The sequence below is a fragment of the Lampetra planeri genome, chromosome 1 (assembly GCF_965212315.1).
Source record: "Lampetra planeri chromosome 1, kcLamPlan1.2.h2, whole genome shotgun sequence".
NCBI classification, from domain to species: domain Eukaryota; kingdom Metazoa; phylum Chordata; class Hyperoartia; order Petromyzontiformes; family Petromyzontidae; genus Lampetra; species Lampetra planeri.
In genome coordinates this window covers 17494418-17510228 of record NC_136107.1, presented here as the reverse complement: position 1 = coordinate 17510228, position 15811 = coordinate 17494418, and the positions used below count along the sequence as shown (strand labels likewise).

Here is a 15811-nt window from a genome sequence, read left to right as displayed (position 1 = left end):
CTCTTGTTGAATCAAGGAAGATTTTGTTACCACCGTTACACATCAAGCTGGGTCTGATGAAGAACTATGTCAAAGCCATGGACAAACGACAAGCAGCTTTCAAGTACCTCCGTTGAAAAGTTCCAAGCTTAAGTGAAGCTCAGATAAAGGATGGTGTCTTTGTTGGTCCTAAGATTCGTGAACTTCTTCGAGATGATGCATTTGACAGTGCACTGCGTGGCAAGGAAAAGACGGCATGGAAATCCTTACAGTTAGTGGCAACAAATTTTCTCGGAAACAACAAGGCAGACAACTACAGGGAGTTGGTGTAAACCCTCCTCAATGCATACAAAAGCCTTGGTTACAACATGTCACTAAAGATACATTTATTGCACTCTCATCTCGATTTTTTCCCACCGAACTGCAGAGCAGTGAGCGACGAGCATGGCGAGCGATTTCACCGGGACATTGCAACAATGGAGAAACGCTATCAGGGCAAATGGAGCCTATCAATGCTTGCAGACTATTACAGGACAGTAACAAGAGATGCTCCATTTAATGAATACAAGAGACAAGCCAAGAAGTGCCGAGTAGACACTGAATAAGGACTAAACTATGTACTTATATATATGTAGTGACATAGAACGGTCATTACTGTGTCGGCCCGTACGAGGGCTGGGGGCCCCAAGGGAGGCGTGGCCTGGGAAGGGAGGCGTGGCCTGGACAGAGCCAGCCACGCCTGGGCGGAGCCGGCCACGCCAAAGCAGATATAAGCGTGGTGTGAACGCGTGCTAGGGGTTGTACTGTACTCCAAAGTGAAGGCCGTTGCCTGCCTGGTCCAGTCTGTGTCGCGTTCCAGAGTGTTAGTGAGTTGAGGAAGGTGGTCACCACCTCATGTACAGCGTTATATTACTTACCGTTTAATAAATGGTGTTGCCTCCAAGCTGCGTGTGTGTGCACCTAATTCGAACCCACTACATTTGGTGTCAGAAGTTGTGGAAATATAAATATTGCTAGGTGTTATCCTAGGGAAGTAAAATGGGCACACGAAAAACAAATACAAAACTCACCTGGACGCCTTCGTACGACGGGGACGGTGTGACGACCATCCTTCGGACAGCCCCGGGGATGGCAGCCCCGGTGACAGAGAGAGAGAGATGGCGCTGCACGCGGAGGGGCGGGACTGGCATTGCACCGCTGCTTCGCTGCCATCGGGAACGGAGCGATGGAGCCGCGGGGAGAGGACACCGTCGTCTCTGCGGGGGCTGGCGGGGGAGGCCTGGGCATGCGGGCCACGCGGTGGGGCCGCCAACTAGGCGGCTGATCGTGGCGCTGTTCCCGCCAACTCGGCGGCTGGTCGGGGCGCTGTTCCCGCAAAAACGCCGCTCCCGCCAACTCGGCGGCTGGTCGGGGCGCGGTTCCCGCCAAAACGCCGCTCCCGCCAACTCGGCGGCTGGTCGGGGCGCGGTTCCCGCCAAAACGCTGCTCCGGCCAACTCGGCGGCTGGTCGGGGCGCGGTTCCCGCCAAAACGCCGCTCCGGCCAACTCGGCGGCTGGTCGGGGCGCGGTTCCCGCCAAAACGCCGCTCCCGCCAACTCGGCGGCTGGTTGGGGCGCGGTTCCCGCCAAAACGCCGCTCCTGCTGCCGAAATGCCGCTCCCGCCGACATCAACGCCTGCGGAGGGGGAGTTCCAGTCTTCTGCTCGAGCGCGAGAGGTGGATGGGTTCGCAAGAGCAGGCCGTGTTCACCATGAAAGATTCTTCGGGCCGTCCCAGTGCTCCACCTTGCCGCCCTCCGCTATTCACAGTTGCCAGGCGAGTCGTGACATGACGAGCACCCGGCCCCAAGAAAAATAATAATAACTTCACCCATCTTGCGTGCGCCGGGTTGCGATCGCGGGTGTTTTTTTTAACTCGCTGGTTTGCGGAGCGTGTTCGTCCGGTTGTGTGCGTGATAATTTGACGCGGCTTCCATGCGGGTGTCTGCTTGTAACAGTGTTGTTAATTACGGCGTCGAGATCGGTATCTTCTGGGTGTAGTTAATGATTAATTCGTTGTTGGGTGTCCCGAGCTCCGTTGATATCCTGTAGGTGGCCATGTTAATGACTCGTGTTGTTACATCGTTTTGTTGCGAAATCGCCATTGTTATTGTGTATACTGTATGGAATTTTGCTCGTGATTGTCACGTGTAACTGTCAGAAACTTTAATCATCATTGTTGCCAAGGTACAGACCGAATGGAGCTTTGCTTGAAATTGTTAACAGTGTATGGACTGTTGGGTACTTGCTTGTAATTATTTATTATGTACGGATTGTCTGGAGTATTGATTGGGTGTGTTGCCATGTGGGGACTGGAGGGAGCATTGCTCCATATGATTGACTGTACGAACTTCGTATACTGCATATACTGTATGAATCAATTCGGCGATGGGGTTTGTGTATAGTTTTTTGCTCTCAAAATTCGAATGCCCTGAGTCCCATGGTTAATGTTGAAGGGGATTTTGAAATGACAGGTTCGGTGTGTTTCAAACTCACTGGTTGGTTCCTGTCCGTTGTTGCACAGATGATGTCTTTTGTGCGGGAATGCCCCTTGTGTTCTACATGGATCGGGGGTGCGTTTCCGTTAATTGCCGTCAAATTGCGTTGCTCGTCTCAACTCGGTTGGTACAGCTTCATGCTGCAATGCGAGTCTCGGAGATGATGTGTACGGATACGGGATGTGAGGTGTATTGTTGTGACCATTGAATATTCGGGATCGTCACAAATTGTGCGTACCTGTTCGGCATTGGATCAGTTCAGTGGGGGATCATAATTCAAATTGTGTGTTGTGATGCTGTTAAATTGCGATGGTGACATGCTGCCAGGGATTTGGAATTGTGGTGCTGGCTGTTACCTATCTTGGGGCGCAGATCCTGACCAGGATGGCCCAGTGAGTGTTGCGTGTCTAACACGAACATTGTGGTCCCGTCATGCAATGGCTGACGGCTTGACCTGACAGCCCGGAGATTGAAACACTCTGTGGCATGTCTAGCCTAGTGGGCTGTGCGCTCACATGGCTCGGAGAGTGTGGTCCCGTCATGTAATGGCTTACAGCTTGACCTGACGGCCCGGAGGTTTACACCCTCCGTGGTGCGTCTGGAGCTGTAGGCTCGCCCTGACGGCCCGGAGATCGAGACACTCCGTGGCTTGTCTAGCCTAGTGGGCTGTGCACTCACATGGCTCAGAGAGTGTGGTCCCGTCATGCTGTGTCTGACGGCTTGACCTGACAGCCCGGAGATCGAGACACTCCGTGGTTTGTCTAGCCTAGTGGGCTGTGCGCTCACATGGCTCAGAGAGTGTGGTCCCGTCATGCTGTGTCTGACAGCTTGACCTGACAGCTTGACCTGACAGCCCGGAGATCGAGACACTCCGTGGCTTGTCTAGCCTAGTGTGCTGTGCGCTCACATGGCTCAGAGAGTGTGGTCCCATCATGCTGTGTCTGATGGCTTGACCTGACAGCCCGGAGAGTGAGACACTCCGAGGCGCGTTTAAAAAGTGAGCTGGAGATTCGTAGTGTTCAGGTGGAGTTGTCCCGTTACGTTGGGACTGTATCCCTCAGTTGTTAGGGTGCATGTTGTGCAGTGAGTGAACGATGGGTCGTCTCAGCTCGGTCGGTACAGCTATATGCTGCGATGCGAGTCTTGGAGAGAGACTGGGTTAAAATCCCCTCGATATGGCCGACGCGTGCTACTGGTTGTGACGCCGCGTCGGAAAGGCGGTGGGGTTGTAACATGGAAATTCCCCCCCCCGATATGGCCGACGCGTGCTACTGGTTTGTGATGCCACATCGGAAAGGCGGTGGGGTGGTAACATGGAAATTCCCCCCCGATATGGCCAACGCGTGCTACTGGTTGTGATGCCGCGTCGGAAAGGCGGTGGGGTGCTAACATGGAAATTCCCCCCCGACATGGCCGATGCGTGCTACTGGTTGTGACGCCGCGTCGGAAAGGCGGTGGGGTGGTAACATGGAAATTCCCCCCTCGATATGGCCGATGCGTGCTACTGGTTGTGACGCCGCGTCGGAAAGGCGGTGGGGTGGTAACATGGAATTTCCCCCCACGATAGGGCCGACGTGCATGGGTTTGGGATAGAGACGCCACGTCGGAAAAGCGGGGGGGTGCTAACGGGTGACTGTCATGTCCGAAGAGTGGATGCGAGTGTTCGTTGAGTGATGCCTCAGGAGGAGTTGTTCTCGTCACAGGAGGCAGTATCTACCTGGCACCTTGGAGTCGCCGGTTATGCCGACCGGCTACGGACTGGGGGGGGAGGGAGTGGAGCCTGCGTCAGCTACTCCTGCTCCTCCTGTTCTTGACTCCTGGGGGGGAGGGGCCGTGCCCTTTTGGGCCGTTGAAGACTGGCTGCTCTACATGCCTCTCAGACTCCTTGCTCATTGCCTACGCCGTCGTTCCAATGGCCACACTCACATGTCGGTGCATGAGTGATTCTCACGGGGAGGCTGTGCTGGAGCGTAAGTGGGTTAGCCAGTTTTCATGTATATTTGTTGTTAATTCCCCGTTTTCTATGCGGTTCCCTTTTACCCTCGTCGATTCTGTATATATTACGTGATTGTATTTCTTATCGGTCGCCGGTCATTTATTGATGTTGCTGGTTCGGAGGCACACCTTTTCGATGTTTCACAGTTGTGTTACAGCCGGGGACGGCTGTGTGTTTATACAGGGGGGGGTGATGTAGTGACATAGAATGGTCACTACTGTGTCGGCCCGTACGAGGGCTGGGGGCCCCAAGGGAGGCGTGGCCTGGGAAGGGAGGCGTGGCCTGGACAGAGCCAGCCACGCCTGGGCGGAGCCGGCCACGCCAAAGCAGATATAAGCGTGGTGTGAACGCGTGCTAGGGGTTGTACTGTACTCCAAAGTGAAGACATCATCGGTCGTCAAGTCCCGAGTCGTCGTCCTGGGCCAGGCAGGCCGTTGCCTGCCTGGTCCAGTCTGTGTCGCGTTCCAGAGTGTTAGTGAGTTGAGGAAGGTGGTCACCACCTCATGTACAGCGTTATGTTACTTACCGTTTAATAAATAGTGTTGCCTCCAAGCTGCGTGTGTGTGCACCTAATTCGAACCCACTACATATACATAATAGTTTTTTGCCTTTTGTTTCATCATACATTTCATTTATATAACCCTTTTGCTGATTTTTAAAGTGTCACATGAATAGGACAGGTGACATGTTATCATGTAAAGCATAAACAGATGAAAAGCCCTAGGTTTACAATTTATGAGTAAAACTCTACAAAATATACATAAACGTGAAATGTAAAAACTTAAATATCTTGGGAACAGTAGCCAATCATTTGTTTTAATTGTCATATTTGAATTCAGCAAGTCAAAATCCATAATAAACAGCACATTTCATCTCTGAAGCAGACGACGTCTAAAAAGTTGTAGACCGCTGTTATTAGTCACCAACCACCTGGAGTGTTAGCGACCCAGAATATGTTCGGTGAGAATACGAACCCCCCCCCCCTCCCCAGTGCGTCTTGACGGCGACACCAGAGGCATTCCGCTATTTTTCTGCCACTAATACTTTCATAAAAAATGACGATGATAATGATAATTCTGTTGTGATTTGGTTAAGTTGTATCACTAATTAGAAGTTGTTACGGCACCTTTTCGTCTTGTGCAAAATGTCGACTTGTAATACATATTTTGTAATTCTCAGCTTAAATGTTTTTTTGCACTCCGTGTTCGTAATTGGAAAGTTCCCGCGAGATTACTGCTCAAACGCGTCGTGCCTGCACACTGGGCCATGTTACTTTTTATGGAGGGGAGAGGAGCGGGTGGAGAAGGGGGGGGCCCGAGGGTGTTACCGTTTTAGGGATGGTCTCTTTGTAGATTCAGAACCTTCTTAAAATGTCATTACCTCCTAATTGTCCCATCGAGTAACTTTCCTTTCCACAAGTTGCCTTCCATTCTTTATTCATAATATTGAAGTGCTATTGGCCCCTTCTTTACTTTGCCTTGTTAAAATTGTGTATGAGATTATTGGCAACACTTGGACTAGCTTGGTTACATTTAAGACGTTTGCAAGTGCTTCCTGTACTTAAAATGTCTTGACCCAGGATCTCGCTCCCTTGAAAAAGAGGGCCGATGCTGCTCCACGTGTCTCAATGGGTTTATTTCCTCTCCTGCTTAAATAATAATGTAGGCTGTGCTTAATTAGTGCAGTTGACTCGATTGTCCACACGAATGACGAGGAGGACTGCAGTGAATAATTAAAAATCACGAACAATCCAAATATATATTTATTTATTTATTTTCCGCGGATCTCTCTATGCCAAATTCCCAATGTAGGTATCAATAGTGTTTACTTTTCTCTGCCATCGTGCAGCTTCGTGAATTAAAACTTGATCGGATAAATTACTCGAAATGAAGCACAACTGACGATTTCGATTGGTACTCTTTCGATTGAGAACGAATGCGAACGACCGGCCGGTCTATGATGCGCGTGCTCAGTGATAACACTTTCCTGCTCCCACGCAGAAGGCTTGGCCCACGAAGTGGATTAAAGAAGAGCCACTCCAATGAACATCAATCAAACGCCACCCACTGTTGTAAAGATATGTAACTACTGTACTATAGAGCGATCACGTGAATTTCGGATTAACCAGAGCACGTTTGTTCGGTTTAAGCACGTAACTTTTAATAAGCATTTCCAAGAATAACAATGAATGTATGACTGGTTTTTAGATTACTAATTTGGGCTTAAGGAAAAATTCATGAGTTATTAATTTGTCAAAATCTCAGGTACACGATTAATCCACAACACCCTCCTGAATAAGAATCATGAGGCTCCGTGATGCTTTCCGTGGCTAAACAAACACTAATAATAATGAAGTGACCTTGGTTATGTGAATTGTAAGACTAAGTCAACATTTAAATAACAAACGATTTCATTTCGCTGTATAACTGGTAACATTACACATGAAGCCGTAGCGTCGCGAATTACCAATAGGATATATATTACGGGGGCTCCATTATTATATTTCAACCATTCCAAAGAAGTATATATACAGTACACACACATTTTGTAGGTGTGGGGGGGGGGCAGTCCCATACTCGACATCTATATAAAAAAATAAGAGCTTCCATAGCTCATCAGATTCCTCCTGCCTAAATAATGATTCTGATTCTGAAATTCCAAGTACCTGTACTGCAGCCCCTAAAGCCCCTCCCCCTCATGCCGCCCCCCCTCCATCGCAGGTGGCGGGCGAGCGGTATGTCTACAAGTTCGTGTGCGACCCGGAGGTGGTCTTCTCGCAGGCCTTCCTGGACGGCCAGCGACCTCTCGTGAAGTCGGAGTGCCGCAGAGCACCCAGCGACGGCACCACCATGCCGCTCTCGCACTTCGACGACTCCACCACGGCGCCGCCCCCGCCGCCCCTCCCCACGTATGTCGGGGAGTTGGCGAGCGCCGCCACTTACGCAGATGCCTACAGCTACTGACATGCGCTCAGGGGGTCCCCTCCATGGGTCTCTCCGTCCGTAGGTTCTTCCGTACACTTGGTGTCGCTATCTCGAGCGGTGTAGGCGGCGCATCGTGCTGCACTGGTGGTGGGGCCCAGGTGCCAGGATATGAAGATTCTGGGATATTGGACAGTAAGGGAGAGGCCCCATTTCATTCCTCGCATCAGGGCCCACGTCAAATTTCGTTAAACCACTCGGTCTGTAGGTCCCTCCGTGGGTCCATCCTACCCCGACCCCTCCGCCACCTGACTGGTCTATCTCCTACGGCCCCGTCCACTCACGTAGGAGAAAGAGGGTTTCTCCCTACTGCTGGTGGGGGGGGGGCACGGCGGGGAGACGGTACGGTCGCCCGCGTCGATGCATCGATGGAGTTTTCTCACGGTGCTTCACGTGACCGCTAGAAGCACGATTAGCGGAGCGATATGCGTAACCCACCGAAGAGGACGACGAGGAGGGGGAAGAGGGGGTGAAGCAGGGGGACGGCCGTCCGAATAAATAAATATATTGCTCATAAACTGAACGCGTGTCTTGGCTAATGCGGCACACCCTGCCCTCTTTCACCACGCGGCTTGCAGTGTTGTCTTCAGGCGATCGCTGAAATAAACCCCCAACCCAGTCGTGCGTCGTGTTCCCCTCAACTCATCACGCCCCCCCCCTCTCCTCGGCTGCTAACCGTGACGGAATGGATGGGTTTGGACGCGAGGACGACTCGTTCTCTCTCTCGCTCTCTCTGCCAACTGAATGAGTGTGCGTTTGCACACAGCCTGCAAATAAAATAAAAGCTAACGACAATCTGTTGCATAATTTGCTGAGCAAAATGTTTGTTTTGTATAGCGCATGGAACGTAAAGCGAACTTTGTAGTCCCGCCCGTTTTGTACGTCGTCGTCGCGGCCGCTGTAACGCGAAGCTCCTAACGAGCGAGCAGGTGGAACTGCCGCAGCCTTCACCGAAGAACAGGAAGAAAGTGTTTGTAATTTAGTTCAAGTAGCTATTAAACACGTTTTTTTTTACGGTTGGATAAATTGTCACATTTCCTACCCACCGCCCCCCCCCCCAAAAATATATATAAACGTTTAGGTTTGGGTTTTTTTAGTCGCTAAATTAAGTTGGCGTTTGCCCACTTAATAGCTTTGTTATCATTGTTTTTGCCACCCCTTGGATATGGACAGCTGTGTCGGCATGTATCCTCACAGTTGCTATGATGAAGATAGAACAGCCCTGCGGAATTTTATTTAAAAATACCTACGCATTCTGGGTAATATATTGCCTTCCTGTGTCTCCGCATATTAAATATCTCGTGGTCTTCTTGGCCTTCCAGACTTAACCAGCAGCATTTGTTTAAACGTTGGATGCAGCAGAGATGGGTACCACCTGAACTGGTAATGATTTAGTGGTGATACCTATTCCTTTATAAAGGACTCAAGTATGAATCACACGTACTTGTGGTGAACATGCAAACAAACTGATAATATATGCATTGTATTTGAAACTGATTGGCCCACATCAGAGATGGCCTTCTCTATGGCCTCGCCTCACCTGTGTCAGACCAGAGAACGCAAAAAGGCAAACAGTACAAAGACAATGCATGTATCAGAGCATTTATAGCTAAGGTGAGTAGCTATATCATGGGACCCTTTTGCCAGTATCAAAGTATCAATAATTATAATAGGTTTTACCCTTGGTATTTGACCATCTTAACACTTGTTTTATTGCCATAAAGTGTAAAATCTACTATTTTTCATACTTTGATTCTGACACTAAGGTCCCATGATACCTATGCCTTAATATGGCCGTTAAAACCACAATAAAGTGAATTTGCGAGACAACCTTTGAATTAACATTTTTTCATTGTAACTTGCAAACCTTGCAAATGTAATTTGCAAACGATTGCATGGGCCCTGTGAGACTAAATCATCCGAATAACATTCAACCGTCAATCCACCATTGGTCGAAGGCATTCCCGCACTGTGTCGGTCATGGATCTGTATGACCATTCTCGACGAGGTTGGTCTATGTGGGTTGGTCAAGTTAGGAGGGAGGAAAGTTGGGGCCTGACCCAGAATCGGTTAAGATATTACTCTCCGCTGTTTGCCGTGGGCCAGGAATCTAATCGAACTTGGGTCCCTCTATTTGTAGCACGGTGTGCTCGCCACTGTGTGATCACTCTACCCCCACACACATTTGGTGAATGACATCTAAATTTCATCTGTGGGATTTGGACCAAACAAAAACGCGTCCAAGTTGCCTCGCCGAGTGTGAGACCAACATTCACTTAAAGCTTCCCTGGGCCCCATGGACTTTTAGGGTGAGGGGTCAGGCAGTAACGGTTGTCCGCAGCGTTGTGGGGTGGTGTGTATACTTTCCGCATTTATTTCGATTGTTTACACTATTGCCCGACGTTTAAAAAAAAGTGTAATTTGTTTTGAGGTACGTTGGAATGTTTGAAATATTTGTACTGTTTTCTAATTTTTATATATAACATAACGTTTCGTAATTTTGTACATACACCTACGCCGACGCTTTTCATCCTCAATATTTTATCAAGTTTATACGTATAACGACAACAACGTAAAATTACCAAATTCATAGCTGTCCTGTTTTAAATTCCACGACGTTGATATCTGTTCTGCTTGCGTTTCCTTGGCTTTTGCGTATTAACAGCATAATCATAACCAGCGGCATTATGGCCTTTATGTATGTACGCGTTATGTTATATTTACTCTGACCATATTCCATAATGATGCTACTGATAGTGCTTGTTTTGTATTCTGTACATACATGATTAACAGACACTCCGCATTACATGCGAGTGCGTTGTATCGTTTCTGTTGTGTAGCCTTGGGTACATCTGTTGTTCATTCCGTACATTTGTTTTACAGTAAAAAAAAGTATGAGTTACGCAGCATCGAATCGTCTCTGTGGTTTTATTGGTTGCGATTTGTGATCGAGGCTAGGGCCCTCTCCTCTCTTCCTCGCACGGGCTTTTTTCTCTCCAATTGCCATTGAAGAATAACAGAAACCGTTTGACGTGGAGAAATCGTGAGTTGCCATATTTTCCCGGATTTCAGTCGACTGGAAAATAAGACTCACCCACCCAAACTTGTGCCCGTGTCAATAAAGTTATACAGATGGTATCACACACGGCGAATGGATTATAAAGACCCCCCACCCTCTGCCCCCCATAGTTTGTTTAAAAAGAGAAATGTGTGTCGAATTGGATAATGCGGTACCAAAATAAAATGAACACCTGATTCGGGTTTTTTTTTTTAAATAAAATTTCATTTTTGTTTTGGTCCATCGGTCCAAACTGTGCACACGTATTGTATAATCTGCGGCGTAAATTTAAGTATGCAACAAATTACATTTCAATAAAGCCGCACGTAACAGATCTCATCTAATCGTAGATGCTTCGAATCTTCTTGGTTCTTTCGGTAAAGTCACGTAGAAGGGAAATAATAAAATAATAAAAATGAAACATAATAAAATACAATTCTCACGACGTTTGGCCACAACGCAAGCAGCTGTCCTCAGGTGAAGAACAGGTCTGTCGGAAAGACAGCGTCTGAATGAACACCACCAAGGTTGGCAGCGTTATTTTAAGCTGGGTTAGGGGAGGAAGAGCGCCTTGACAAAGGAATTTGCATATCAACAGAGGAATTTATCATATTTATGGATGTATTTGTATTATTGTATTATTTTAATTATTTTATTATATCCCTTCTACGTGACTTTACCGAAAGAACCATGAAGATGAATCCCTGCAGTCACGAAAGCTTTAAATCGAAAAATGCTTCGAATCGTGAAAACAACGCGTGAATCGACACACACGACTCCAGGAGCGGTCACTGCAGAGAAACAACGCAGTTTTAGTGAACGGACACGATATTCGACGTCGATTGGGGCGCGCGCGCGCTGACAGGCGACCAACGCAAAGGCAGCGCCTGGAAACAGAGCCAAGGCGGGGCATGACTAAGTGCCAGGTTCTGCTTGTACCACCCACGAGCCAAGGGGGCTTTGTTGTAACCACCTGCGGTGGCAAATGCTCCCAAGTATACACCGTGGGCAAGTATCCACTCATGAGCGGAAAGCTTCGCGTGTATACCCGCTTTTTTGATGTTATGCACGTTTAATATTAATTTTTATATTAAGTAGTTTCATATCGCGGTTTTTTTTTTATCATTTCCAAAACCATGTTCGGTATCAAACACCACGGGTGACCTTTCCATGGCACATTCGTCATCTGGAGATAGTGCCTTAAGAAAAATTGCCGATAGCTTTTGCCCCACCCCACTTAGTTACTGATAAGCCAACGTTTGGCCCAATGGATTAAGCACCAATGGGGAAACCCAGTGCTAGTGACTTGCATGGCTGTATCAGTGATGGTGCTATAATAGGCTACTGTGGAACGGGTACTCGGCATAATTGTGTTTTCAGAATCCGAATATTTATACTGCAGGAGGAATGTGATGAGCTATAAAGCTCTTGTTCACAGTAGGGGCGGGTAAGAACGTTACAATATCAAACAGTACGAAAACACGATCGTAGTGCAACGTACAGGCAAGGGAAACAAATCACCCAAAACAAACAAAAACAACGAAACCATCTCCATCCTACCAGGCAAAGCCCAGTGAGGCATTAACTTATGATTCAGAAGCGACCTGGCCACAAATGATAGCTCAACAAAGTTGCCTTATCATGTGCCGCCCGGCCCCCCACCCCACCCCACCCCTCGCCGTTGCATTTAATAAAATCTTAATGAAAGGCCATAGACAAGAGCCATAGATGTATTGCAATATGATACTAGCACACGTAGTAGAGATGTCGTGAGATGACAAGACGGAATAATTTTCATGTTATGTTGATAGTTTTTGTTTTTAATTATAGTTTTTTTTGTTAGTTTATTCGCGGTTAGAATGTTACTATTTTATGCAGCTCCGTTTTTAATGAATCTGGATCCCCTTGCGCTGCTTGGGGCCGGTCCGCTTGTCCACTTCCTGTAATCTCCCTCTCTCTGAGAGTGAACGAAAAGTGCACAGCACAGTTGTAAATTATGAATGACTAAATAAGCAAACAACAAGCCGCCTTCCCTGTCTCTCCACTGGAAATTTTTTTTTACAAATCAGCAATGCGGCCTTCTGGGAGTGCGCAAACAATATTAGTCGCATCGATTCAAGTTAAACTCTGGCCTGGTTTTGACAGTCGGTATCTCATCAGCGTTCCGACTAATTACATTTTATTTGTGGATTGCAGTGTTTGGTGGTACTGCGATTTAGCAGTGGTGCACAAGTACAAATAATAAAAACTGTACATTTTGTCAACACTGTGGCCTTGAAAAGGAAAAATATATAATAGGCGACATTTCGCTCAATGACACTTCATAGCACGTGAATTATTTACGTGCTATGAAGGACCATTGGTAGAAACATTGGATATTATATATTTTTCCCTTTCAAGGCATGAGTGTTATTGACGAATGTGTAATATTTATTTATTTCCTGACCAGACAATGGGACATATAACAACGACTCGATGCCCGATTCCCAAATACGAAAGGAGGAGGCATCACATCGATACACTCCACGACTCCTGACGCAATTATCTGCTTCCGTCTGTGTTGCCTCCGAAACGTCGTGATTAAATTTAGTTGTTTTTTTATTAAATTTTTTACCTACGTGACTTTACCGAAAAAACCAAAGAGTATGAATTCTTGCAGTCACAAAAATTTAAAATCTAGAATGCACCATATAGTAAACCACTGGAGCATGCGCTCCTTCAGCGGAGGCAGGAACAGCAACAAGACACGAACCATCTCTCTAGATCTGAAGTTTTCGTGACTGCAGGGATCCATACTCTTTGGTTCTTTCGGTAAAGTCACGTAGTTAGAAAATAAAATAAATTGAATCACGACGTTTCGGGCGCAACACAAGCGTCCGTCATCAGGTGGGACAACCACAGCAAGAAACAATTGCTGAAGTGGGCAAAAGATCCCTTTTTTTTTTTATAAATGCCCACTTCAGCAATTGTTTCTTGCTGTGGTTGTCCCACCTGGTGACGGACGCTTGTGTTGCGCCCGAAACGTCGTGATATAATTTATTTCGTTTTATCTTATACCTACGTGACTTTACAGAAAGAACCAACGAGTATGAACCATCTCTCCTTCCTGTAGCCCTCTCGTCGTGGCTTAGCAGACCTTGTGACATTGGCAGTCCCTGGAACGTATTGCCATCATTCGCACGCGAAAAAGAATCACCATGTAAAGTTGCAGCTGTTCCTCTGCGTCAACGTCGGCCATACGACGAGCAAGCAGCGAGGAAGGTGCAGCAAACAAGATGCGTTTGGAAGCCTCTTCTGCCCGGCAGCACGGCGGCGAACTCGGAGGGGACCCCCCGCGGTGGCTCGGGGTTGTTCCCCGCGCCCGTTCCCCGTGGGTGATGGGCGAGCGAAGGCGACAGGAAAGCGATCTTGTGTCTCCAGCCATTAGCATGAGACTGGGGTGAGCGGCGCCGCGTCTCTCCGGTCGCGATGGCTCATTTGCAAGTCAAAGGGGTCGAGAGGAAGTCTTCTTCTCGCCGTGGCTTTTTTTGTTGTTGTATAGAGTCGAGCGGACACTCACAGCGGCGTAAATGCGCAACGTGGTTGCCGTGACTGGGTATTAAAAACACACACACAAAAGCCGCCAAGCGGCCAGCAAAAAAACAACACCGGTGAAGGTGGTGCAATTCGCAATAATGATATTCTTATTGAATTTGTAACGCACACGGCTTTCGTTCACTCGTTTAGAGTGAAATAATTGCACTTTTTAGTGCGTCGATGTTTTCGCATCGTGCTGCACAGCTTCTCCGGTGTGTTTCAGAGGCTGTGCGTTGTTTTCGGCACTACGTTCGACGTTTCGCTCCACGTGCTGGGAAGCTTGTTCGGGAAGAAATAAGCCTCAGCATTTTGGCGAGCTGAGTTTCTGAAGAACTGTCGGGACTGAATTCCAGAAGGCTCTCAGCAAGTGGAGCAAAACGTCGGACATTTTGCCAAACAACACGCAGTACAACCTGAAAACACATCGGAGAGATTGTTATTTGTTTTTTCAATTCTTGCCACGCAACCTTCCCCACCCCCCACCCGTAACTTCCCTCCATCCCTCACCCCGAGCGGGTGAATTGGCTCAATGTTTGTTATGATGGGCGACAAGGATTTGTGATTAGATAACATTCCTGTCTTCCCCCTTGCGGCTCGCTCGTTTGTAATGTTTGTCAGCCGGGGGCAGCCTCAATCGCACGTCAACACGAGCTCCCAAACGAACGGGCGATAACCCGAATGTGGACGTGCGCGTGTGTGTGAATGCGTGGGGAGCGGTGGTGCAATGGTTAGCGCGCTGCACTACGGACCTGGCTACCCGGGTTCGATTCCCGCTCACGGCAAACACCAGTGACGATTATCTGAACCGGTCTGTTAAAGCTATACGGGAGATTTTTGTGTTTGTACTGGCGAGTACAGTATGTCTATACAGTCATGTTTGCCAAATCCATTTCTGGATAAGGGCCTTCACGCGCAGTGCGCGTGACGTGGGGCTGGTGTTCGACCAAACTGCACCACGCTGGTCACCGTGGTGTTTTGTGAAGGCGGGGGGAGTACAAGAAGTACACAACAACAATGTATATATGTCGCTGTCCTCTGCTGGCCATCACGTAGCACAGCCCACAAGAGTCTTCGATATGTCCTCCTGTTTCTGATCGAATACGCATTGATTATTAAGGGAAATCCTTCCGAGTGTAATAAAAGACTCGGACGGTTCTCTCTGTCCTGTGTCCTTTATTTGGGTTCGATCTCTTTTCCCTCACGGCACTCCCCTATATACTCTCTGCTCTGCAGCCCCAGGCTGCTGTCGCTCACGTAGCCCAACTCCCTCCTAGCAGACCCGCTGCTGTCTCGTCGTGCAGACCCCTGCTGCCCGACTCCTCCCTTGCAGACCCGCTGCTCTCTGCAGCCTCCTCGCTGCTCCTGCTGCCCGGGGGTCGGTCACCGTTGGCCGACGGTGCCGATCCTCGTGGCTCGGGTGTGTGGCGATCTCGCCACTCTCTCCTCACCCTTCGCCCTGCGTGGCCTCCCACTTTCCCAGTCTCCGATCACTCCCGACTGCTTCCGGTTACCCCCCTTATAGACCCTTACCCTCTCCCCCACGTGACGTAACTCCTCCCCCCATGACGTCACTTCCGGGAGGTCGTTTACGCCCGCATTACACCACCCTCCCACGTAGAGAAAATCCAGCCGACCTCGGCTGAACACAACTCCAATAAGCAATGCGAGCGAACACGACCGAATACG

At 48.5% G+C, this 15811-nt stretch overlaps 1 protein-coding gene across 3 annotated transcripts in view; it reads left to right on the top strand.

Moving 5' to 3' along the window:
* The window catches only part of LOC144719294 (ETS translocation variant 1-like), a 33539-nt gene extending 23139 nt beyond the window's left edge, over positions 1-10400 (top strand). For 2 of the 3 annotated variants that reach the window (XM_078595124.1, XM_078595116.1), the window contains exon 13: positions 7231-10400. In XM_078595124.1, the coding sequence (XP_078451250.1) occupies positions 7231-7473 (243 nt within the window). In that variant the 3' untranslated portion in view covers positions 7474-10400. The other variant, XM_078595131.1, reaches the window with a different exon arrangement.
* The last annotated feature ends 5411 nt before the right edge of the window (positions 10401-15811 follow it).